The 23,321-nt window shown below is 47.8% G+C and overlaps 1 protein-coding gene across 1 annotated transcript in view; it reads left to right on the top strand.

Annotated features, from left to right (window-relative positions):
- Nucleotides 1-23,321, top strand: part of LOC117394205 (ryanodine receptor 1-like) — a 117,077-nt gene that overhangs the window by 40,896 nt on the left and 52,860 nt on the right. The window contains exons 36-66 of the mRNA XM_059005159.1: nt 862-1,306; nt 1,726-2,235; nt 2,543-2,743; nt 3,665-3,776; nt 3,895-4,038; nt 4,281-4,554; nt 4,860-5,107; nt 5,343-5,437; nt 5,594-5,729; nt 5,895-6,081; nt 6,183-6,294; nt 6,517-6,637; nt 7,034-7,203; nt 8,403-8,623; nt 9,685-9,775; nt 11,355-11,495; nt 12,013-12,176; nt 12,744-12,822; nt 13,542-13,631; nt 14,128-14,271; nt 15,003-15,080; nt 15,432-15,507; nt 15,847-15,970; nt 16,461-16,576; nt 16,925-16,992; nt 17,932-18,053; nt 19,301-19,350; nt 21,522-21,582; nt 21,802-22,040; nt 22,432-22,513; nt 23,163-23,293. Of these exons, the coding sequence (XP_058861142.1) occupies nt 862-1,306; nt 1,726-2,235; nt 2,543-2,743; nt 3,665-3,776; nt 3,895-4,038; nt 4,281-4,554; nt 4,860-5,107; nt 5,343-5,437; nt 5,594-5,729; nt 5,895-6,081; nt 6,183-6,294; nt 6,517-6,637; nt 7,034-7,203; nt 8,403-8,623; nt 9,685-9,775; nt 11,355-11,495; nt 12,013-12,176; nt 12,744-12,822; nt 13,542-13,631; nt 14,128-14,271; nt 15,003-15,080; nt 15,432-15,507; nt 15,847-15,970; nt 16,461-16,576; nt 16,925-16,992; nt 17,932-18,053; nt 19,301-19,350; nt 21,522-21,582; nt 21,802-22,040; nt 22,432-22,513; nt 23,163-23,293 (4,832 nt within the window). The remainder of the gene's footprint in view (nt 1-861; nt 1,307-1,725; nt 2,236-2,542; nt 2,744-3,664; nt 3,777-3,894; nt 4,039-4,280; nt 4,555-4,859; nt 5,108-5,342; nt 5,438-5,593; nt 5,730-5,894; nt 6,082-6,182; nt 6,295-6,516; nt 6,638-7,033; nt 7,204-8,402; nt 8,624-9,684; nt 9,776-11,354; nt 11,496-12,012; nt 12,177-12,743; nt 12,823-13,541; nt 13,632-14,127; nt 14,272-15,002; nt 15,081-15,431; nt 15,508-15,846; nt 15,971-16,460; nt 16,577-16,924; nt 16,993-17,931; nt 18,054-19,300; nt 19,351-21,521; nt 21,583-21,801; nt 22,041-22,431; nt 22,514-23,162; nt 23,294-23,321) is intronic.

The raw sequence follows: 23,321 nt of genomic DNA on the forward strand, positions 1-23,321 counted from the left end.
AAGGGATTGGGAGGGACGGAGGGGGACTGGGAGGGAGACTGAGAGAGGGACTGGAGGGTAAGAAAGGAGGAGGAACAGGCAGGGACAGAGAAAGGATTAAAGCAGAGAATATTAATATGCTTCACCACACCTCTCTGTGCTTTACAATGCTTCCCTATGCTTTACCAGACCTCTCTGTGCTTTACAATGCTTCCCTATGCTTTACCACACCTCTCTGTGCTTTACAATGCTTCCCTATGCTTTACCACACCTCTCTGTGCTTTACAATGCTTCCCTATGCTTTACCAGACCTCTCTGTGCTTTACAATGCTTCCCTATGCTTTACCACACCTCTCTGTGCTTTACAATGCTTCCCTATGCTTTACCATACCTCTCTGTGCTTTACAATGCTTCCCTATGCTTTACCAGACCTCTCTGTGCTTTACAATGCTTCCCTATGCTTTACCAGACCTCTCTGTGCTTTACAATGCTTCCCTATGCTTTACCACACCTCTCTGTGCTTTACAATGCTTCCCTATGCTTTACCACACCTCTCTGTGCTTTACAATGCTTCCCTATGCTTTAGCAGACCTCTCTGTGCTTTACAATGCTTGCCTATGCTTTACCAGACCTCTCTGTGCTTTACAATGCTTCCCTATGCTTTACCACACCTCTGTGCTTTACAATGCTTCCCTATGCTTTACCAGACCTCTCTGTGCTTTATAATGCTTCCCTATGCTTTACCACACCTCTCTGTGCTTTACAATGCTTCCCTATGCTTTACCAGACCTCTCTGCGCTTTACCATGCTTTTACTATAGGGAAACTTTTACAAGGGATTGCTTGCATCAATGTATTTTTTCTCCCCTCTTCCCCTGGGCAGATGTATCGATATCCTGGAGCTGTCGGAGCGCCTGGACCTGCTCAAGTTCCACTCCCACACCCTGAAGCTGTACTGCGCCGTGTGCGCCCTGGGGAACAACCGCGTGGCCCACGCGCTGTGCAGCCACGTGGACGAGTCCCAGCTGCTGTACACCATCGAGAACGCCTACCTGCCGGGGCCCCTGCGCTCCGGGTACTACGACCTGCTCATCAGCATCCACCTGGAGTCCGCCAAACGCTCGCGGCTAATGATGAACAACGAGTTCATCGTGCCGATGACGGAGGAGACGCGCAGCATCACGCTGTACCCCGACGAGAGCAAGAGGCACGGCCTGCCCGGCGTGGGGCTCAGCACCTGCCTGCGCCCCAAACTCCACTTCTCACCCACCAGCTTCGTGGGGACCAACCCCGACCTCTACACCCTGAGCCCTTCCATCCCCCTGCAGGTCTCGTGCTGTTTATAAGCAGTTTAATTAAAATGCACCCTTGGGCTGTTTTTTTGCAGTTGAATTCAATAAGAGGGCAGGTTGGGTACTGTGTGTGTTGTTTTTTTTTACAATGCAATCTAATGCAATAACAGCTGGTGTCGATCAGAGTGATTTGCCTTTCTGAGTGAATCGAGTGAAGAAGCAGCTGCTGGGGTTTGTGTGGATCGCTGTTCTCCTCCACAGAGTTTAAGAAAAGCAGAGATCCTCACAAATCCCAGCAGCTGTCTACACTCGTTTCACTCAACAATCTGATGCGAGCCCATTGATTGGTTGATTTCTGATTTTCTCATCGCTCGCTCGTTTTGCCTGGCCGATGCAAAGCTAGCTGTTTAATTGACTGTTTGATTGATTAAATTGATTGATTTGCCCGTCCGCAGATCCTCAAGACGAAAGCCATCAACATGCTGACAGAGGCGGTTCAGGACGGCGGGCAGCACACGCGGGACCCAGTAGGGGGCAGCGTGGAGTTCCAGTTCGTCCCGGTGCTCAAGCTGATCAGTACCCTGCTCATCATGGGCATCTTCCAGGACGAGGACGTCAAACACATCCTCAAGATGATCGAGCCCAACGTCTTCGGAGTGCTGGAGGGGCAGGTGGAGGGAGAGGGGGAGGCGGAGGAGCGGGCCAAGGAAGAGGGGTGCGAGGAAGAGGCCAAAGAGCAAGAGGAGGCACCGGAAGAAGGGGAGGAAGGATTCGAGGAGGACGAAGAGGAAGAGGAGGAGGAGGAGGAGGAGGAGAAAGAGGAGGAGGTGGAGGAGGAGGAGAAAGAGGTGGTGGTGGAGGAGGAGAAGGCGCTGGAAGCAGGGGAAGGAGACTCCAAGGAGGAGGAAGAGGGGCTGGAGGAAGGGCTTCTGCAGATGAAGCTGCCTGAGTCTGTCAAGCTGCAGGTACGAGTGAGGGGGAGGAGGGAGAGGAGGAGGGAGGGGAGAAGGGGGAGGAGGGAGGGGAGAAGGGGAGAGAGGAGGAGGTGAGGGGAGAAGAGGAGAGAGGAGGAAGAGGAGGGTAAGGAGAGGAGGAGGAGGGGAGAGGAGGGAGAGGAGGACTAGGGCTGCTGCTTTCCACTGGGGTGGGTGCGACGAGATTGGGACTTGCAATTGCTTTTAAGAAACATTTATCTGCAGGGACTGTGTTACATAAATCCATTCGTATTCGTGTCTCCCTCTCCCTCCCTTCCGCCCCCCCCCCCCCCCTCAGATGTGTAACCTGCTTCAGTACTTCTGTGACTGCGAGCTTCGGCACAGAGTGGAGGGGATCATCTCGTACTCTGACCACTTCGTCAAACTCATCCAGGCCAATCAGAGGGAGCGATACAACGAGCTCATGATGGCGTTCACCATGAGCGCCGCGGAGACCGCGCGCAAGACCAGAGAGTTCCGCTCGCCACCGCAGGAGCAGGTACCACGACCCGCGAGCCACGATCCATCTGACACGTAGGAGGGCTTTACTGTTAGGGTTGCTGTCACAGAAAAAATGGGACCTCTGAACAGAAGGGGAATTGTAAATAGTTTAAACTCCCTTTAGAAATCCTGCATTCACCCAATAGGAAACATTGATAATATCACCACAGCTGTGGCCAAAAGTTTTGCGTCACCGAGAATTGTAGGAATGAGACATCATTTAAAAAAAAATATATATATAACCTTAATTTAGATATTTTATTTAAATAAACTACAAAATGATGTCACAGAAGTCTACCGGAAGCCATAATAGTAGTACAGGAGCATTTCATGTTAGATTTCAAAATTTGGGTCAGTTTTTCATTAAGTATATGAAAAATGCAAAGTGGTGTGTAATTCAATCTGTTAACAAGGTGACATTATTCAGCAGGTTTCATTAGATTTTACAAAGCAAATTAGTTAACGCTATAGGGTGATGCAAAACTTTTGGCCAGAGCTGTACTATAATTCATTTTGCGCGTCTTTTGCAGAAATATTGTATCTGATTCATCTAACTTGTGTGCAATTTATGGTACTGCCTATTTGTGTCCCGGGACCTCAAAACTGGGATGATCCCGGAGAAACAGGGACAGGTGGTGACCCTATACTTTTTGGTAAGGCCCTTCTGGTTATGTGAGAGAAGGGGTGTCCAATCTCGGTCCTAGAGGGCCGGTCCACTCTAGGTTTAACAGGTGAAATGAGATCATTAACTACTTCAGGGTCTGGGTGGACGGTATTGTAAAACCAAACTCCGAAAAAGCAAAAAAAAATGTCCTGTGGTGAACTCTCCTCAGGTAAGTATGTAAGTGCGTTTATTTATTTATATAGCGCCTTTCATACTGCAGTGTAGCCTGAGCGCCTGCCTCCCTTCGCCCTGCAGGTCAACATGCTGCTGAACTTCAAGCACGGGCCGGAAGAGGAGGAGTGCCCCGTCCCGGACGAGATAAGAGAGGACCTGATCGACTTCCACAACGACCTGCTCACTCACTGTGGTAAGAATCGTATTTAAAAAAAATAAAATAAAACGTTCCTTCGAACAGTCCTTGAAGTTTCTCTCTCTCTCTCTCTCTCTCTCTCTCTCTCTCTCTCTCTCTCTCTCTCTCTCTCCAGGAGTGCACATCGAGGAGGAGGAGGAAGAGGAGGAGGTGGACAGCTCCCTGAGAGGAAGGCTCTTCAGCCTGGTGGACCGGGTCAGGAACTTCCGCAAGAAGAAAGTGGAGGAGGATCTAGAACCAGAGGAGGACAGCAAACCCAGTGAGTGAGACTCACTGAGCCAGACTGTGCCTCTGTGTCTCTATCTGTGTGCGTGTGTGTGTCTCCGTGTCACTATCTGTGTGCGTGTGTGTGTGTGTGTGTCTGTGCTTCACTGTGTGCCTGTCTGTCTTTCTCTCCTCAGTATTTCAAATTCTTTATGACACAACCTTTCTCTCCCCTTCTCCCCATCCCATCTCCCCTCTCTCCATTCCTTACCTCTTTCTCCTCCTCCTCTCTCCCAGGCACTCTCCAGGAGCTGATCTCCCACACCATGGTCCACTGGGCCCAGGAGTCGTTCATCCAGAACCCGGAGCTGGTGCGGCTGATGTTCAGCCTGCTGCACCGGCAGTACGACGGCATCGGGGAGCTGATCCGAGCCCTGCCCAAGGCCTACACCATCAACGCCGTGTCGGTGCAGGACACCATGGACCTGCTGGAGTGCCTGGGGCAGATCCGCTCCCTGCTCATCGTGCAGATGGGCCCCGAGGAGGAGAGGCTCATGATCCAGAGCATCGGGTGAGAGGAGGGGTAGAGGGGAGTGTAAGGGAGGGGACAGAGGGGAGTGTAAGGGAGGGGATAGGGGGGAGTGTAAGGGAGGGGATAGGGGGGAGGGTAAGGGAGGATATAGGGGAGAGGATAGGGAATGTATATGGGCTCTAGGGGAGTCTAGGGAAGTGTATATCTGATAGAGCATTTGTTGAGGGTGTATAGGGGTGTGTATATGAGGATACAGAGGGCAGCGTATATAGGTGAGAGAACGCGTTGAGGCAGAGAACGACTTTTATTTTTAGGTTTGTCATTTTTTTTTTTGTTCTTTCCAGGAACATCATGAACAACAAGGTGTTCTACCAGCACCCCAACCTGATGCGCGCCCTGGGCATGCACGAGACGGTGATGGAGGTGATGGTGAACGTGCTGGGGGGAGGCGACTCCAAGGAGATCCGCTTCCCCAAGATGGTGACCAACTGCTGCCGCTTCCTCTGCTACTTCTGCAGGATCAGCCGGCAGAACCAGCGCGCCATGTTCGATCACCTGAGCTACCTGCTGGAGAACAGCGGCATAGGACTGGGTGAGGAGAGGGAGAGGGGGCAAGGGGGAGAGGGGAGAGACAGGCAGAAAAGCAAACAGAGAGGCAGAAAGGTAGGCTTGGAAACAGACAGGGTTGGGGAGAGAGGGCGAACACAGGTGTGTTCTGAGAGGTGCAGAACTTCAAAAAAACTTCAGGGACCTGTTGGGTTTACTTGTAGCTCAGAGCGTCGGGGATGACAGATGTGGTCTAACCACTGTGTTTACTCCTGCGGTAGGAATGAGGGGTTCCACTCCCCTCGATGTAGCTGCGGCTTCTGTGATTGACAACAATGAGCTGGCACTGGCTCTGGAGGAGCAGGACCTGGAGAAGGTGAGGGGACTGGGAGCACTGGGAGAGACTGGGAGATGCCTGGAGAGGCTTGAGGAGACTGGGAGGTCATGGGAATGACTGGGAGAGACTGGGAGAGGATCTGTGATAACTATCCATGTGACCGCCCTCTTTCTCTCTCTATCTCTTTTTCTGCAGGTTGTGACGTACCTGGCTAGCTCAGGCCTGCAGAGCTGCCCCATGCTCCTGGCGAAGGGGTACCCCGATATCGGCTGGAATCCCGGGGGTGGGGAGCGATACCTCGACTTCCTTCGATTTGCCGTGTTCGTCAACGGTTAGAACAACCCAAAAAAAACAAAAAACAGCTGCAATAAAACAGCGATCATCAGCGTAATAATAATAATAATGATAATAATTCAGGCTGATTGTTTTGTTATATGTAATGTAATTGAGCTGTCTGGTGTGTAATCTCCCTCTCTCCCCCCCGCCCCCCCCCCAGGGGAGAGCGTGGAAGAGAACGCCAACGTGGTCGTGAGGCTCCTGATTCGCCGGCCCGAGTGCTTCGGCCCCGCCCTGCGCGGAGAGGGGGGGAACGGGCTGCTGGCTGCCATCGAGGAGGCCATCAAGATCTCAGAGGACCCGGCGAGGGACGGGCCGACCGTCAAGAAGGACCGCCGCTTCCCCATGTGAGACGCTTTTTAAAAATGATTTTATATAACCAGGAAGGTCCCGTGGAGACGGAAATCTCTGTCACAACAAGGCGCTGTTAATCTCCTCTCCCCGGCAGGTTCGGAGGGGAGGAGGCCCAGGAGGAGAACAGAGTGCATCTTGGGAACGCCATCATGTCGTTCTACTCTGCGCTCATCGACTTGCTGGGGCGCTGCGCCCCGGAGATGCACGTGAGTCGGGGGACAGGGGCAGTGTCGGTTGACCAGGGGTCCCCAATGACCGGCTGGCTGACTGGGGGTCCGCAATGAGCTCTTACCAGTACAAATACAAAGAATTGATTTACGTTTCATTTTTTTCAATTGATTTACAAATTCCTTGATTGATTGACTGATCCATTAATTAATTAATTAATTAATTAATTAATTGTCTGGTTGTTGTTTTCACCTCCACAGTTGATCCAGGCTGGGAAGGGCGAGGCCCTGCGTATTCGAGCCATCCTGCGCTCACTGGTCCCCATTGAGGACCTGGTGGGTGTGATCAGCCTCCCAGTGCAGATCCCTGCCTTCGGAAAAGGTGAGAATCTCTCTCTCTCTCACTCTTACCCACTCTCTCGCTCTCTCTCTGTGTCTCATTCTCTCTCCCTCTCTCACTCCTGAGGGCCGGTACATGCTTCAATCATGCGACCATCGCTGAGGGAAATGTCTTCTTTTTTCTCTAACAAATCAAGCAACAAAAATCCCTTCCAAAACTTTCCTTCGCCTCTTTGAAAGTCCTTCTTTTTTTTCTCTCCACGATACCTTGAGCGAAACTACTGTAATGAATAGCACTGACATCAGCGTGCTTAGTTGAATGGTGTTTAGTTGAATGGTAAGACGTTCCCTCTCCTCCCCATCACCCCTTTTCATCTCTCCTCCCCCATCACCCCCTCTCCTCTCTCCTCTTCTCCTTTCCTCTCCCCTCCTCGCCCAGACGGGAATCCCGTTGAGCCCAAGATGTCAGCGAGTTTCGTCCCGGATCACAAGGCCCCGATGGTTCTGTTCCTGGACCGAGTCTACGGCATTGAGAACCAGGACTTCCTGCTGCACGTGCTGGAGGTCGGCTTCCTGCCGGACATGAGGGCCGCCGCCTCTCTCGACACGGTCAGTTCAAAACGCTTCGCATTGCTGTCCAGATATACATCACACTGCATAACTGGTCTGCAACGTTTTGCATCCCTCTATTATTATTTATTATTATTATTATTATTTATTTCTTAGCAGACGCCCTTATCCAGGGCGACTTACAATCGTAAACAAATACATGTCAAGAATTATTATTATTATTATTATTATTATTATTATTTATTTCTTAGCAGACGCCCTTATCCAGGGCGACTTACAATTCTTACAAGGTATCGCATTATACATTATTTTACATTATACAGATATCACATTATTTTTACATACAATTACCCATTTATACAGTTGGGTTTTTACTGGAGCAATCTAGGTAAAGTACCTTGCTCAAGGGTACAACAGCAGTGTCCCCCACTGGGGATTGAACCCACGACCCTCCGGTCAAGAGTCCAGAGCCCTAACCACTACTCCACAATCACAGTACAAATAATAATACAATTAAGAGCAAGATAAATACAATGACTTTGGTTCTATGACAAAATACGATTCAGTAACGGAGCAGATAACAGTGTCAGTGATAGTTACATCAGGATATAATTAAATACAAAATACTACAGATTAAATAACACTTGTGACAGATTACAGTACTCTAAAGTACAGGATTAAATGCCGTAAAATAGGGAGCAGATAAGAGCAAGCAAAGCGCATTTAAGGAAGAGTGATAAAGTGTCCAGAGGGGGAAAAATATATATATATATATATATAGAATGAACTCATTTTGCTTCATGAAATGGACTGCAACATACTGAATAATGTTAACATATTTACGTTAACATATCGAATTGCACGCTGCTTTGTAGTTTTCCCATAAACTGCCAAAAATTGAAAAAAGGTGACATTTCAAATCTAACATGAAACATTGTACTGCTATTATTAGACTTCAGTCATGCCCCTTTGCTCTCCGATTCTTCAGTGTGCCAGATAAATAGATCCAGCTCTTTCAGCCTGTCTCTGTAGCTCAGCCCTTTAAGCCGTGCAGCGATTAGTCTGGCTGCCCTCCTTTGACCTCTGTCCACTACAGCCCTGCCTCTCCACCTGTTTAGCATTACTGAAGTATTTACACTGACTGTCAACTGCACTGTATTTAAATATTGTTTTTGCACTGTAACCTTGTAGTAATGACGTTGCCTCTAACGCTTGCAGTTCTGTCCTCCCTCCACCAGGCGGCGTTCAGCACCACTGAGATGGCTCTTGCTCTGAACCGCTACCTGTGCTCCGCGGTGCTGCCCCTCCTCACTAAGTGCGCTCCTCTGTTCGCCGGCACCGAGCACAGGGCCATCATGGTCGACTCCATGCTGCACACCATCTACCGGCTCTCCAGGGGGCGCTCTCTCACCAAGGCGCAGCGCGACGTCATCGAGGAGTGCCTCATGTCTCTCTGCAGGTGGGCGGGGCCTGGGCGGGGCTTAGCCCTTGCTGTTTAGCTGGGCGGGGCTTAAACAACTTCTAACACTGTGTTGTGTTTGAGTGACGTCACGATGCCTTCAACCACAGATATAGAAACGAGGGTGGATTAATAATGTGTTAAATGATTTAACATTAAACAAAATTACGTTTTGGCTTCCTTGATACATTTGTCCCAGAAAGTCCTAGACTTAGCAAAAGCACAGCACAGCGTAATAAAGCACAGAGTGGTATGGTAAAGCAAAGGGAAGCATTGTAAAGCACAGAGAGGTCTGGTAAAGCATAGGGAAGCATTGTAAAGCACAGAGAGGTCTGGTAAAGCATAGGGAAGCATTGTAAAGCACAGAGAGGTCTGGTAAAGCATAGGGAAGCATTGTAAAGCACAGAGAGGTCTGGTAAAGCATAGGGAAGCATTGTAAAGCACAGAGAGGTATGGTAAAGCATAGGGAAGCATTGTAAAGCACAGAGAGGTCTGGTAAAGCATAGGCAAGCATTGTAAAGCACAGAGAGGAATGGTAAAGCATAGGGAAGCATTGTAAAGCACAGAGAGGTATGGTAAAGCATAGGGGAGCATTGTAAAGCACAGAGAGGTCTGGTAAAGCATAGGCAAGCATTGTAAAGCACAGAGAGGTCTGGTAAAGCATAGGGAAGCATTGTAAAGCACAGAGAGGTATGGTAAAGCATAGTGAAGCATTGTAAAGCACAGAGAGGTATGGTAAAGCATAGGGAAGCATTGTAAAGCACAGGGAGGTCTGGTAAAGCATAGGCAAGCATTGTAAAGCACAGAGAGGTCTGGTAAAGCATAGGGAAGCATTGTAAAGCACAGAGAGGTCTGGTAAAGCATAGGGAAGCACTGTAAAGCAAGAAGAGGTATGATAAAGCATATTAATAAAAATAAAACAAACTTGGCAGACCACTGTAAACTATTCTGAATACAGAGTATAACCATTTTTACTGTGGGGAACTTTTATAGCCAGAGACTCGATCCACAGTCTAACTGTCCTGCACCCCCCTTGTCCCCCCTTGCGCCCCTCTTTCCAGGTCCCTCCGCCCCTCCATGCTGCAGCATCTCCTGAGACGGCTGGTGTTTGACGTGCCGATCCTCAACGAATACGCCAAGATGCCCCTCAAGGTACGGCTGCGTCTTCTGAAGAGATCGCGGCGAACAAAAGCCACCCTCTTCCTGCCTGCCGCTCGGCAGCTAGGTTTCAAGTGACCCGCTTTCAGCCAGTAACCCCTGCTTTTACCCCTGAAGTCACCGCTGCGGTGAAACGACCCAGGAAGTGCAAGTGTCACAGATTTCGGGAGAGCGAGGCTTGGAAACTGATAACTTTCTTTAACCTAGTGTAGTACCCGACACCTCGTTTTGCAAACAACAAAAAAAACATATTTTGCAATAACATGTGTTTCTTTCAAAACTGCACCTGTGAGACCTATGTAGTGAACATGCCCAACAGAGAAGAATTATGGGCTTAGATACAGACACATTATTATAATCTACCTTGGCAAAGAAGATTCTCAACCCAGAATCCCGAGCAGCAGGACGTGAGTATTTTTGTAACCCTGCTTCAAATTGAAATATAATGATAATGAAAATTCAGGATGTTATTTAAGATGGTCATCGCCTAGGTTCGACCGCAGCAATACGGTCATCTCAAATGATCTGGGACACCTTATACTACAGCGTCCCTTGTCCAATGGGTAGGTGTGGCAAAGTGCCCCGCCCCTGTGTGCATTTGTGTGTTCTGTGTATGTATGTATGCGTGCGTATGTTAATGTTGGTGTATAGATTGGTACACGGGATATAAACGGGTCTGTGTTTCACGTGTATTTAAATTGTAGATTTATATTTAGGCACGAGGAGAGCACAAATCACTTCACGTGCTGGTTAAATGTAATATGTGAGCACGGGGTTGCACAGAATTAATTCACGTGCTGGGATTCAAGTGAATAATTAGTAATTGAATCCCAGCACAACAGTATAAATAGGCACATTTTTAGTCACTCGTGGTTGGGTGTTCGGAAGAGGAGAACGGGTGAGAGAGAGAGAGGAGTAACTAAAAGTAAAAACGTGAAAGATAAGTTTGTTTGTTCTCACCGTGTCTGTTTGTCTGTCCGTGCACCGTTTGTTTAGTGTTAGTCGTTTTGTATGTCTGTTTATTTTGGCGCAAGTGCCGTGTCCTGTTTTGTGCTGTTTACAACCCTTTTATTTGTTAATAAACGCTGAGTGCAGCCATTGCACTCAGCTCATCACAACCACTGTCTTTGTTTGAATTCCTTTCTGGTCTGACGCAACCCACTCTGGCCGTCTTTGTGACAGTAGGACAAATAGATTAATTAAGATCTGTGTCTCTTCTTGTTTCGTTGAGAGAAACTATTTACATTTCAAAACCACATTTAAAAAAAAAAATTGTTGTGTTTTTTGTTTTTTTTAAACGTATTTTTTATTCGAGGCTCTAATTGTTGGCAGTTTTGTTGTCTGTGACACGCCTTGGGATCCTTTAGACAGACAAAATGTATTTGAATGTGCTCTTGTACAGTGCTGAAAGGTGCTATATTAATGCAGTTCGGTTCTAGTTAACTCCAATTCTCCATAAATCTCAGAACAATAGGTACATACATTGGGGCTATTGGAGATCTATCCCGTTTGGTAATAGTTACATTTCTATTTCAGGTGATAATAACCTAACATTCACCCCTCTTCCCCGCAGCTGCTGAATAACCATTATGAACGCTGCTGGAAGTATTACTGCCTCCCCAACGGCTGGGCCAACTACGGAGTGACCTCGGAGGAGGAGCTTCACCTGACCCGGAAGTTGTTCTGGGGCATCGTCGAGTCTCTAGCGCACAAGGTACAGTCGGCTGTCTGGCTACAGAGCTGGATAAACTGCCTGTCCCACACTCCCCAAGCCATGAACAAATCTGATGCTGTTAAGTATATGGGGAAAACTACAAAGCGGTGTGTAATTCAATATGTTAACGTGACATCATTCAGCAGGTTTCATTCGACTTTATGAAGCGAAATCAGTTCTACAGGGGGATGCTAAACGTTTGTCCGTAGCTGTAATAATCGCACAGTTATCGGATTACAGCCGCATGCAATCCCAGTCTGTCTTAGGCTCGGAGTGTCTGGTTAAAATTTGGCGAAGATTGGTGCGGACAGTGAAAATATTTTTCCGGTCTGCTTTTAAAAAGCTTACCATTGCGTGGTACTCGGTTGTAAAGGTGAGGGAAGGACAGCTTTTCTTGTGTTGAAATCGACACGTTAACTAAGTGGTTTGTTCAACACCTGCCGGTTTTTAAATAAATACCTCTGAAAGGCAGTTCAGAGTATCAGCGCACCCCTAATTTGAACCCTGCGTTTTTCAGAAATTCGACGCCGAGCTGTTCAAGCTAGCCATGCTGACTCTCTGCTCCATCGCGGGCGCGATCCCTCCGGACTACGTGGATGCGAGCTACTCCTCCCAGACCGAGAAAAAGGCTTCCGTCGACGCCGAGGGCAACTTCGACCCCAAGCCAGTCGAGACCACCAAGTAAGAGGGAGCCGGGGGGTTACTGAGGTGAAACTAGAGACTGAGTCAATCAGACCAGCGTTTGGGCTCTAGTGCCTTCATCAGTGTTATTGAAACTAAACTGAGTCAAGCAGACCAGCGTTTTGGCTCCAGTGCCTTCATCAGTGTTACTGAAACTAAACTGAGTCAGCAGACCAGCGTTTGGGCTCTAGTGCCTTCATCAGTGTGATTGAAACTAAACTGAGTCAAGCAGACCAGCGTTTTGGCTCTAGTGCCTTCATCAGTGTGATTGAAACTAAACTGAGTCAAGCAGACCAGCGTTTGGGCTCTAGTGCCTTCATCAGCATTATTGAAACTAAACTGAGTCAAGCAGACCAGCGTTTGGGCTCTAGTGCCTTCATCAGTGTGATTGAAACTAAACTGAGTCAAGCAGACCAGCGTTTTGGCTCTAGTGCTTTCATCAGTGTGATTGAAACTAAACTGAGTCAAGCAGACCAGCGTTTGGGCTCCAGTGCCTTCACCAGTGTTATTGATGTGAAAAATACTAATTATCGCAGGAGTAACTTAATGTCTTCTTTGTTTTTGCAGCACTATAATCCCTGAGAAATTGGACATGTTTATTAATAAGTATGCCGAATACACTCACGACAGATGGGCCTTTGAGAAGGTGAGCTGCTAGCCAGGAGTTTGAGCAGGGTTAGAAACTCACACTAGCCCTGCTGCTGCTGCTGCTGCACCCAGTCCTGGGGTTCAGAACTCCCCTCAATGAAGTCTATTATTATTAATATTGAAATGATCAGGAGCCAGGAGTTTGAGCAGGGTTAGAAACTCACACTAGCCCTGCTGCTGCTGCTGCTGCTGCTGCACCCAGTCCTGGGGTTCAGAGCTCCCCTCAATGAAGTCTATTATTATTAATATTGAAATGATCAGGAGCCAGGAGTTTGAGCAGGGTTAGAAACTCACACTAGCCCTGCTGCTGCTGCTGCACCCAGTCCTGGGGTTCAGAGCTCCCCTCAGTGAAGTCTGTTATTATTAATATTGAAATGATCAGGAGCCAGGAGTTTGAGCAGGGTTAGAAACTCACACTAGCCCTGCTGCTGCTGCTGCACCCAGTCCTGGGGTTCAGAGCTCCCCTCAATGAAGTCTATTATTATTAATATTGAAATGACCTGGAGTTTGAACAATCAGGTCACTGGTAGATCGTCTCTGAATGAATTTATTCTCATAGAAGCAGATGTTTGGTGCAGTAAATGTAATATGTAATGCTACTGATGTCTTCAGTGTTCCTCTTTAAGTAATTAAGGTAATTGTCTTAGGATTGTTTTTAATTGATAAATGGAGGGCACTGACTGCCTCCTGTTTCCTATGCCTGCCCCCCACCCACAGATCCAGAACAACTGGAGCTACGGAGAAGTGATCGACGAGAACGTGAAAACTCACCCCATGCTGCGCCCCTACAAGACCTTCTCCGAGAAGGTACGAAAAAAAAACAACTACTAAACAACTTTCTTTTCCACTTTCTTTCTAGTTTTTTGTTTCATTATAGTAACGCTTTAAAGTTTAAAATATAACGACCCCCAAAAACGAAATCTGGCTGAATTACGCAAGGAACAACCTCTGACTGTCTTACGCATGTCCTCGGAGTTCTGAAGTCATTCATTTTGAATTCAGCCCCTTGTTCAGTCATGTAACAAGTTATGTTGATCACATGTCTAAGACATGAATTCACACTGCTCACAATCCCTGGTGGACGAGTAAGAGGATACGAATGCAAGCCTTAGACATGCGATCAACGTAATTTGTTACAAAGAAGCATGAAATGAATACCGGTCTGCATGAATTAACAAGGGGCTGAATTAAGAATGAACACAATCTCATTGTGATTGCAAACAGTGCTGCTGTCATTGTGATTCTAACGCACCCCCAGTCTGCTGTACCCTGGCGTTCTGTTTTAACCCCCCTGGTGTTTCAGGACAAGGAGATTTACCGCTGGCCCATCAAGGAGTCGATCAAAGCGATGATCGCGTGGGAGTGGACTCTGGAGAAAGCGCGAGAGGGGGAGGAGGAGAAGACAGAGAAGAAAACCAAGACTCGCAAGATCTCTCAGTCCGCTCAGGTGTGTGTCAGTGCGTGTGTGTGTGTCAGCGTGTGTGTGTGTGTGTGTGTGTGCGTGTGTCAGCGTGTGACTGTGTGTTTGCAGTCCCCTCCACTCCCGTCCCCATGCTTTCCCCATGCATTCACCGTTGTTTACCCCTGGTTTGTCATGCTTTCGCTGTGCTTTATCACACAGTGCTGTGCTTTTACTATGGGACATGTTTTTGTAGTTTTGAACACTGTCCTCGGTACTACAGTACAGCAGTGAACGTCAGTGCCCCGGATGCTTCTAATCGACTCAATGTGGATGTTAATTGCAATTGATTGGCACTCAGCTGTATTATTATAATTATTATTGTTGTAACTAGTTCTAATATTACAATTATGATGATGACGAGGAGGATGATGAGGATGAGGATGATGATGAGGATGAGGATGAGGATGAGGATGAAGATAAGGATGATGATGATGATGAGGATGATGATGAGAATGAGGATGAGGAGAATGATGATGATGATGAGGATGATGATGATGAGGATGATGAGGATGAGGAGGATGATGATGATGAGGATGAGGATGAGGATGAAGATAAGGATGATGATGATGATGAGGATGATGATGAGGATGAGGATGAGGAGGATGATGATGATGATGAGGATGATGATGATGAGGATGATGAGGATGAGGAGGATGATGATGATGATGATGGTGTCTGTCTTTGAGTTAATCACTGTTCGTTTTCCTCTCTCTCAGGCGACCTACGACCCCAGCCATGGCTACAACCCCCAGCCCATCGACATCTCAGGGAGCTCCCTCTCCAGAGAGCTTCAGGTGAGGCTCCCTCCCTCTCTCATCCACCTCTCCAATCTCTCTTGCACTCCCTCGCTCCCTCCCCCTCCTCCCTCTCTCATCCACCTCTCCAATCTGTCTCCCACTTCCAGCCCTTGCAGACCTGACTTGACAAAGTTTTGGGATCAGTCGCCAAAGGTGACGCAAATGATGGTTCAGAAACAAAAAAAAAAGCTTTTTGAGAATCCAGTCAGAACTCGATTGTCCGAACAGCCCCCCCACCCTTGCTAACCGGTCCTGTTGTGCTGTGCTCTTCTGCCCTGTTGTCAACTCTCTCTCTCTATATCCCCCTCCTTCTCGCTCTCCCTCCCTCCTTCTCTCCGTTTCTCCAAGGCCATGGCAGAGCAGCTGGCTGAGAATTACCACAACACCTGGGGCCGCAAGAAGAAGCTGGAGCTGCAGTCTAAAGGTGAGAGTCCACCCTCTTCCAATGGATTTATTCACTGTATTTCTGCACAATGTTTTTCCCACAATTAAACGACTATACATTTACCATTGTTTAACCTGGTTTACAATGTTTATCAATATGCTTTACCAGACCTCTCTGTGCTTTACAATGCTTCCCTATGCTTTACCAGACCTCTCTGTGCTTTACAATGCTTCCCTATGCTTTACCAGACCTCTCTGTGCTTTACAATGCTTCCCTGTGCTTCACTGCGCTTTCACTATGATTTATACTTTGCTGTGCTTTTACTGTAATCTAGTGTGAGGGAGTGCTTGCAAGTAACGCTGTGTGTGTGTCCTCTAGGGGGCGGTACCCACCCTCTGCTGGTTCCCTACGACACCCTAACTGCGAAGGAGAAAGCTCGGGACCGTGAGAAGGCTTACGAGCTGCTCAAGTTCCTGCAGCTCAACGGATACTCAGTGACCAGGTAGTGGGGAAGACAGCCTTGCACACAAGTCCCTACAGCTGTGGCCAAACGCTTTGCATCACCCTGTAGAATGAACTCATTTTGCTTCATGAAGTCGAATGAAACCTGCTGAATGATGTCACAGTAGCATATTGAATTACACACCGCTTTGGAGTGACATTTCGAAATAACATGAAATACTACTGTACTGCTATTATGGCTTCCGGTAGAGTTTATTGCGACATCATTCTGTAATTTCAATGATGTCTCAGTCCTAAAATTCTAGGTTATGCAAAACTTTTGGCCACAGCTGTGCATACACAGAAACATACATGCACAAGCACACACACACACACACGCACATGCATGCATACACACACACACACAGAGCAATACTTGCACTCACTTGCGTTCACACATCCAGTGGCTTATCTTACTATCTCCCGCTCCCCCTCCTCCCTCTCCTTCTCTCCCTCTTCTCTCTGTCCCTCTCTGTCCCTCTCTGTCTCAGGGGTCTGAAGGACATGGAGCTCGACACATCCTCTGTTGAGAAGCGCTTTGCCTACGGCTTCCTGCAAAAGCTGCTCAAGTGGATGGACATCGCCCAGGAGTTCATTGCCCACCTGGGTACTATTATTATTATTATTATTATTATTATTATTATTATTATTATTATTATTTGTATTAATTAGTCATTTAGCAGATGTTTTTATCCAAAGCGACTTACAGAGACTAGGGGGTGAACTATGCTTCATCATCAACTGCTGCTGCAGAGTCACTTGCAATAGGACCTTGTAGAAGGGTACTGTCAGGAACCGGGAAAGAGGGGATGGGAGGAGAAGAGTTAGCGGAGGGGGGGGGTTGATTTAAATCTTGCAACACTGACCTAGGGTGATGCAAAGCTGTTGGCTGTAGCTGTAGAGTTTTGTTTTGTGTCGTGCTCTGACCCGCTTCTGTCTCTCTCCCCCATTGCAGAGGCTGTGGTGAGCAGCGGGAGGGTCGAGAAATCTCCGCACGAGCAGGAGATTAAATTCTTCGCGAAGGTGAGTGAGGGCTGAGGACCAGATAGAGAGCCTGTGTGGTCTGGTGGTTAAAGAAAAGGGCTTGTAACCAGGCGGTCCCCGGTTCAAATCCCGGCTCACTCGTTGTGTGACCCTGAGCAAGTCACTTCACCTCCTTGCCCTTTCGGGTGGGACGTTACTGGAAGTGACTCTGCAGCTGATGCATAGTTCACACACCCTAGTCTCTGTGAGTCGCCTTGGATAAGCAAATACTAATAACATAATTCTATCCATACAACAAGCATTGAGAGAGCCAAAATCATCATGACTTTTTTTTTGGTATTCAGCGGTCCATTTGTGACCAGTGATCTGTCTCTGTCCAGCTTTGCTGAAATATCTTTGTCTGATAAGCACTCTAGTAACCTCTGCCTAGTAGAGATTTTTATAACCCTCGTTTATAAACGTCTCTCCAGACAGGTGCAGCCATTTCCAGACATAATAATAATAATAATAATAATAATAATAATAATAATAATAATAAGTAGAAAGCATCTTATTTTCTGTTTATAAGTTCAAGACCCCAACCTAGGAAAAGTCATTAAGCATTACAGGAGATTTTAAAAAAGGAACATTTAACGTCAATGGAAAGCAGTGTTGGGGTCACATAGACCCGAAACGCAACTGGAGTGTAAATCAGAATTGAAAGTGTTTCCTAATGTTTTTTTAATCTGTAAATGACCCCTCCTGTTCTATAGCTTTGATTATGGATATGTGCTTATTTTGTTAGAAGCTGTATCCTTAACCCTCTCTCCCTCTCCTTTTCACCCTATCTTCCCCATCTACCGCTCTCCCTCTACCCCTCTCTCTCTCTCAACCTTCCCCCTCTTTTTCCCTTCTCTCTCACTCTCCCTCTCTCCTTCTTTCTACCTCTCTTCTCCCCCTCTCTCCCTCTTTCTCCCTCCCCTTCTCTCGTTCTTTCAGATTCTCTTGCCTCTGATTAACCAGTACTTCAAGAACCACTGCCTGTACTTCCTCTCCACTCCAGCTCAAGTGCTGGGCAGTGGTGGGCACTCGTCCAACAAGGAGAAAGAGATGATCGCCAGGTAAAGAGACTCAATACACGCTGCCTGTACGAAGACCAGGTGACTCACCTGTACGAAGACCAGGTGACTCACCTGTACGAAGACCAGGTGACTCACCTGTATGAAGACTAGGTGACTCACCTGTATGAAGACCAGGTGACTCACCTGTACGAAGACCAGGTGACTCACCTGTACGAAGACTAGGTGACTCACCTGTATGAAGACCAGGTGACTCACCTGTATGAAGATCGGGTGACTCACCTGTTCGAAGACTAGGTGACTCACCTGTATACAGACCAGGTGACTCACATTTATACAGACCAGGTGACACCTGTATGAAGACCAGGTGACTCACCTGTACGAAGACCAGGTGACTCACCTGTACGAAGACCAGGTGACCCACCTGTATAAAGACACATTATACAATTTTAACAGTTTTGCCAAACAGAGGACTCTATTCACAGAACTTTAACTCAATTATTTAAAGAATGTTTTTTTTCAGTCTTTTTTTTTTATGAATGAAATCTAGTTTGATATTCCTGGAACTGTTCTGCACTATTGATGGTCTTCATTAAAGAGCGGTTTCATAAATATCGAACTTGATTTTATTCATGAAAACATGCAGGGGTTGTTTTATAAGTTATTGCTGTCTCTATCTCTCTCTCTTATCCCCTCTCTGCCTTGATTGCCTTTTACAAGAATCATGTTACATCCCCTTTGCTGAGTCCCCTGTTCTCCCTGTCGCAGCGTTATATTTTTAAACCTGTTGCCGAATCCTCTTTTGAAAAAGTTTTAATCACACATCAGGAGGTCGTAAATCCACAGGGCAATACATTTCTCTGCGTTTGCTGGGAGAATTCTTTTTCCCCCCCAGCAGTGTATCCAGATAATGCCCCCCACCAGCAATGCTGGATTTCTCTTCCCACAATACCTCGCTCATTCCTCTCACAGCACCAGCATTGTTGCTGGAGGGAATGTGAACTGGATGAACTTGCGAAGTTTAAAAAATAAAATAAAAAAAATTCTCCTGACGAATGCTCCCGAGGTAAAACTTGTCAAAAATAAATTTAAAAAGATCTAGTTTCTTTGCCTGTGATGTGTGGATTAAAATAAAACACTAAAATAAAATGCTGTGATACGCGGGAGACAGCAAAGGTAAAGTAATGTGTTTCTTATGAACGCTACAGGGGGGTCTGGAATACTTTCACTCTCTCCCGCGCTCCCCTCTTTTCACCTCTTCTCTCCCCTTTCTCTCTCTTCGCTTGTAGTATCTTCTGTAAGTTGGCAGCGCTGGTGCGTCACAGAGTCTCTTTGTTTGGTAAGGACACCCCCACTGCACCCCCAAACCCCCTCCGAGCCCCCTTGCATGCTGCATTCCATCTCTGCACTGGTCTCCACCTCTGTTTACTGAGCTTCGCCTCGCTCTGCTTCACTTTTGATATTCTTAACTTTCGTTTCAGTTGTGTTTTTTTTAACTGAGTTTGTTTTATTCTTTACATATTTGAGTCTGTGTTTACAAAGCTGAAGTGGGGAAAAAAAAAAACTATCTTGCATTACCAGTAATCGAAATCCAACGACAGAACGAATGACGGAGAATCACACTGTCCCCCATCACGCTGTCCCACATCACGCTGTCCCACATCACGCTGTCCCCATCACGCTGTCTCCATCACACGGTCTTCCATCATGCTGTCCCCCATCACCCTGTCTCACATCACACTGTCCCCCATCACGCTGTCCCCATCACGCTGTCACCCATCACGCTGTCCCCCATCACGCTGTCCCCCATCACGCTGTCTCACATCACGCTGTCCCCCATTATTCTGTCCCCATAATGCTGTCTCCATCACACGGTCTTCCATCATGCTGTCCCCCATCACGCTGTCTCGCATCACGCTGTCCCCATCACGCTGTCTCCATCACAGTCTTCCATCATGCTGTCCCCCATCACGCTGTCTCCATCACACGGTCTTCCATCATGGTGTCCCCATCACGCTGTCTCACATCACGCTGTGTCCCATCATGCTGTCCCCGATTACGCTGTCCCCCATCACGCTGTCCCCATCACGCTGTCCCCCATTACGCTGTCCCCCATTACACTGCTTAAAGCAGATGCGAAGCTCATTCTAAGGGAAGGGATTATCTTAATTCAGCTGTTAAATACAGGTTTAAACAAGCTTTCTTTTCAAAGCATCGTACTTGTTAGATAAACAGAATACTCCATGAACAGTCATGGAGAGCTGCTGTGTTTGTTTCACTCTGGAGGATAAACGCCCCTTCAGGGCTTACCCGGGTTATTCAGCCCCCGGATTCCTGGAGTTACTGCAGGACTCTGTGGATGTCGGTGTATCCTTTATAAACCGCTCCTGTTCCGCCCTTCCTTCCATTCGTTCTGTGTCTCGATCAAAAGCTTGGAGCTTTAAAATAAGCACATGGTACGGTAAACAGCTTGGTTTCTTGCAGAAAACAAAGCTGGCCATTTTACTAAATAAACGCAGATTCCACTGACTTTTAAAGCAGGCTTCTAGGAGGCTTTACAGCCATAGTGTTGCTGTTCACTTAAGTGCGCTTTCTCAACATGGAAAGATTAATATTATCCTGGCACACCTAAGTGAACTCCAGCACTGAAGTGCTGTTTCTGAACGTGACTCCTAGACAGGTGAATGCAGTGCTAGACGAGGTCAGGAAACTGAATCTCCTCGGTTGCCATGTTGGCTCAAGCTGCCCCATAGAGCAGTACAGGATCCCAGACTCTGTGTCAGAGCCACAATGGCTTCCGGTCTGCTCAGCTTCTCTGTTAGAACTCAATTAAAGCCCTGCAGGGCTTGTAGTGTTCGAACTCCTTCACTTTGAAACTCAATTCCAAATTTGATCTAAAAATTCTTGAATCTGTCAGTGTTTTTAAAATCTACGCTGAAAACATCTCTCTTTGATCTGGCTTTTCACTAGCGAGCAGTTTGGAGGTCTTTTGACTTGCTGTTTATTGTTGTAAAACGCTCTGGGATGCTATGTGTATGTGTTATGGTATGGGATGGTAATGGTCTGGTAGATATTGCGTGCAGTGTTGGATCCTGGCATTAGAAAAGAGTCCCTGGCATTTGCTCCTGGCATTAGAAAAGAGTTCAGCATGAAATCGATTGATTGATTGATTGATTGATTGATTGATTGATTGATTGATTGATTGTTTGATTGATTGATTGGTTGATTGATTTTTCTTTGGACCCTCTTCAAAGTGGTTTGGGTGCAGGGTTGGGGGTCAATTCCTGCTTTTCGAGTCTCATTCCCGTTCCAAGTCCTTCAATGATGGTTGAAAGGGAATGGGAATGAGAATTGCAAAACGATTTTTAAAAGGAATTGGAATTGCCTCAACCCCCCCAATGATTATAACATTGATTAATAATAATAATAATAATAATAATAATAATAATAATAATAGCAATAGCTGTAGTAATAGTAATAATGGTAATGCTGTGTCTCTCTGCTGCGCAGGAACGGATGGCCCAGCTGTAGTGGACTGTCTTCACATTCTGGCTCGCTCCCTGGACGCCAGGTGAGTTTGAACCCGTGATCGTTAAGGGTGTGTGAGTGTGTGAGAGTGTGTGTGTGTGTGTGTGAGTGTGAGAGTGTTTGTGTGAGTGAGTGTGTGTGTGTGTGTGTTTGTGAGAGTGAGCGTGTTTGTGTGTGTGTGGTCCTGGTTTAACAGGTACAGTGAGATCACGAGGTGCTTCAGAGCCTGGTTCAATGAAACGTCTGTCTCTCTCTCTCTCAGGACGGTGATGAAGTCCGGCCCGGAGATCGTGAAGGCCGGCCTGCGCTCGTTCTTCGAGAACGCCGCGGAGGACATCGAGAAGACGGTGGAGAACCTGAAGCTGGGGAAGGTGTCTCAGAACCGGACCCAGGTGAAAGGCGTGTCTCAGAACATCAGCTACACCACGGTGGCGCTGCTCCCCGTCCTCACCTCGCTGTTCGAGCACATCGCGCAGCACCAGTTCGGAGACGATGTCATCTGTGAGTGCGGGGGGTGGGGGGGTGTGATGATGGGGTGGTGATGTCATCCGTGAGTGCTGGGGGGGTGGGGGGGTGGAGATGTCATCTGTGAGTGCTGGGGGGGTGGTGATGGGGTGATTATGTCATCTGTGAATGCGGGGGGTGGGGGGGGGTGTGGTGATGGGGTGATGATGTGATCCATGAGTGCTGGGGGGGTGATGGGGTGATGATGTCACTCTACCCCTCTCTTTCTCTCTCTAACCCCTCTACCCCTCTCTCCCTCTCCCCCCTCTCTCTGACCCTCACTCCCTCTCTCTCCCCATCCCTCTCTCTCCCCCTCTCCCTCGCTCTCTCTCCCCCTCTCTACCCCCTCTCTCTGCCCGTCCCTCCCCCCCTCTCTCTCTCTCTGCAGTGGATGACATGCAGGTCTCTTGCTATCGCATCATGTGCAGCATCTACTCTCTGGGCACCACCAAGAACCCCTACGTGGAAAGGTGGGCACTTTAAAACTGTCCTTTAACCCTTGAAGCAAGCTCAGTTCATTCAGGACGGGGTGTCTACCCTCTGCACTTTTCCTAAACGAGGCACAGTCAACAACGCACACAGAAAGCACGTCTCGTGTGTCTGGCAGTGATAAAGCGAATCATTCTCCGGGCACAGGTGCAGAAAGACGGGCCGCCGCGCTCTTTACCTGTTGCAGAGACGGGCCAGTGTGAAACTGCACTACAGTTAGGCTCAGTGTTTAAATTTTCTCAGCTGGGCCGTCATTCTACACCTCTGCCAACACGCGGACAGTGAGGATTGCCTTCCACGTCATTCACAGTCAATGAGACAGTTAACTACTTCAGGGTCTGGGTGGGGGTTTATTTGGTATGTGGGACCCCGAAATATTGAACGTTCAGTATTGTGAGCCTCCGTACCCGAAGGCTCTCTGGCTGACGGTAGCGCGGGCAATTTTAAATGAGAAATGTTGGGTAATAGACCAAGCAACAGGACAGAGGACGTTACATTGATACCTGCACTGTTAGATTCTCTCAAGCTCGTAACAAAACCCGGAGTGGGTGTAACTGCTAAGCAACTGGAGTCTCATTTCCTTCCCTGTGCTGTGAGTGTTTGTGACCCCCGTGTCTCTGTCTCCCGCAGGCAGCGCCCCGCTCTGGGGGAGTGTCTGGCCCGCCTGGCCGCTGCCTTCCCCGTCGCCTACCTGGAGCCCCACCTGAATGAGTACAACATGTTCTCTGTGTACAACACCAAGACCCCCCGCGAGAGAGCCCGTGAGTACACCCTGAGTGCAGCCCAGCA

The sequence above is a fragment of the Acipenser ruthenus genome, chromosome 30 (assembly GCF_902713425.1).
Source record: "Acipenser ruthenus chromosome 30, fAciRut3.2 maternal haplotype, whole genome shotgun sequence".
NCBI lineage: Eukaryota > Metazoa > Chordata > Actinopteri > Acipenseriformes > Acipenseridae > Acipenser > Acipenser ruthenus.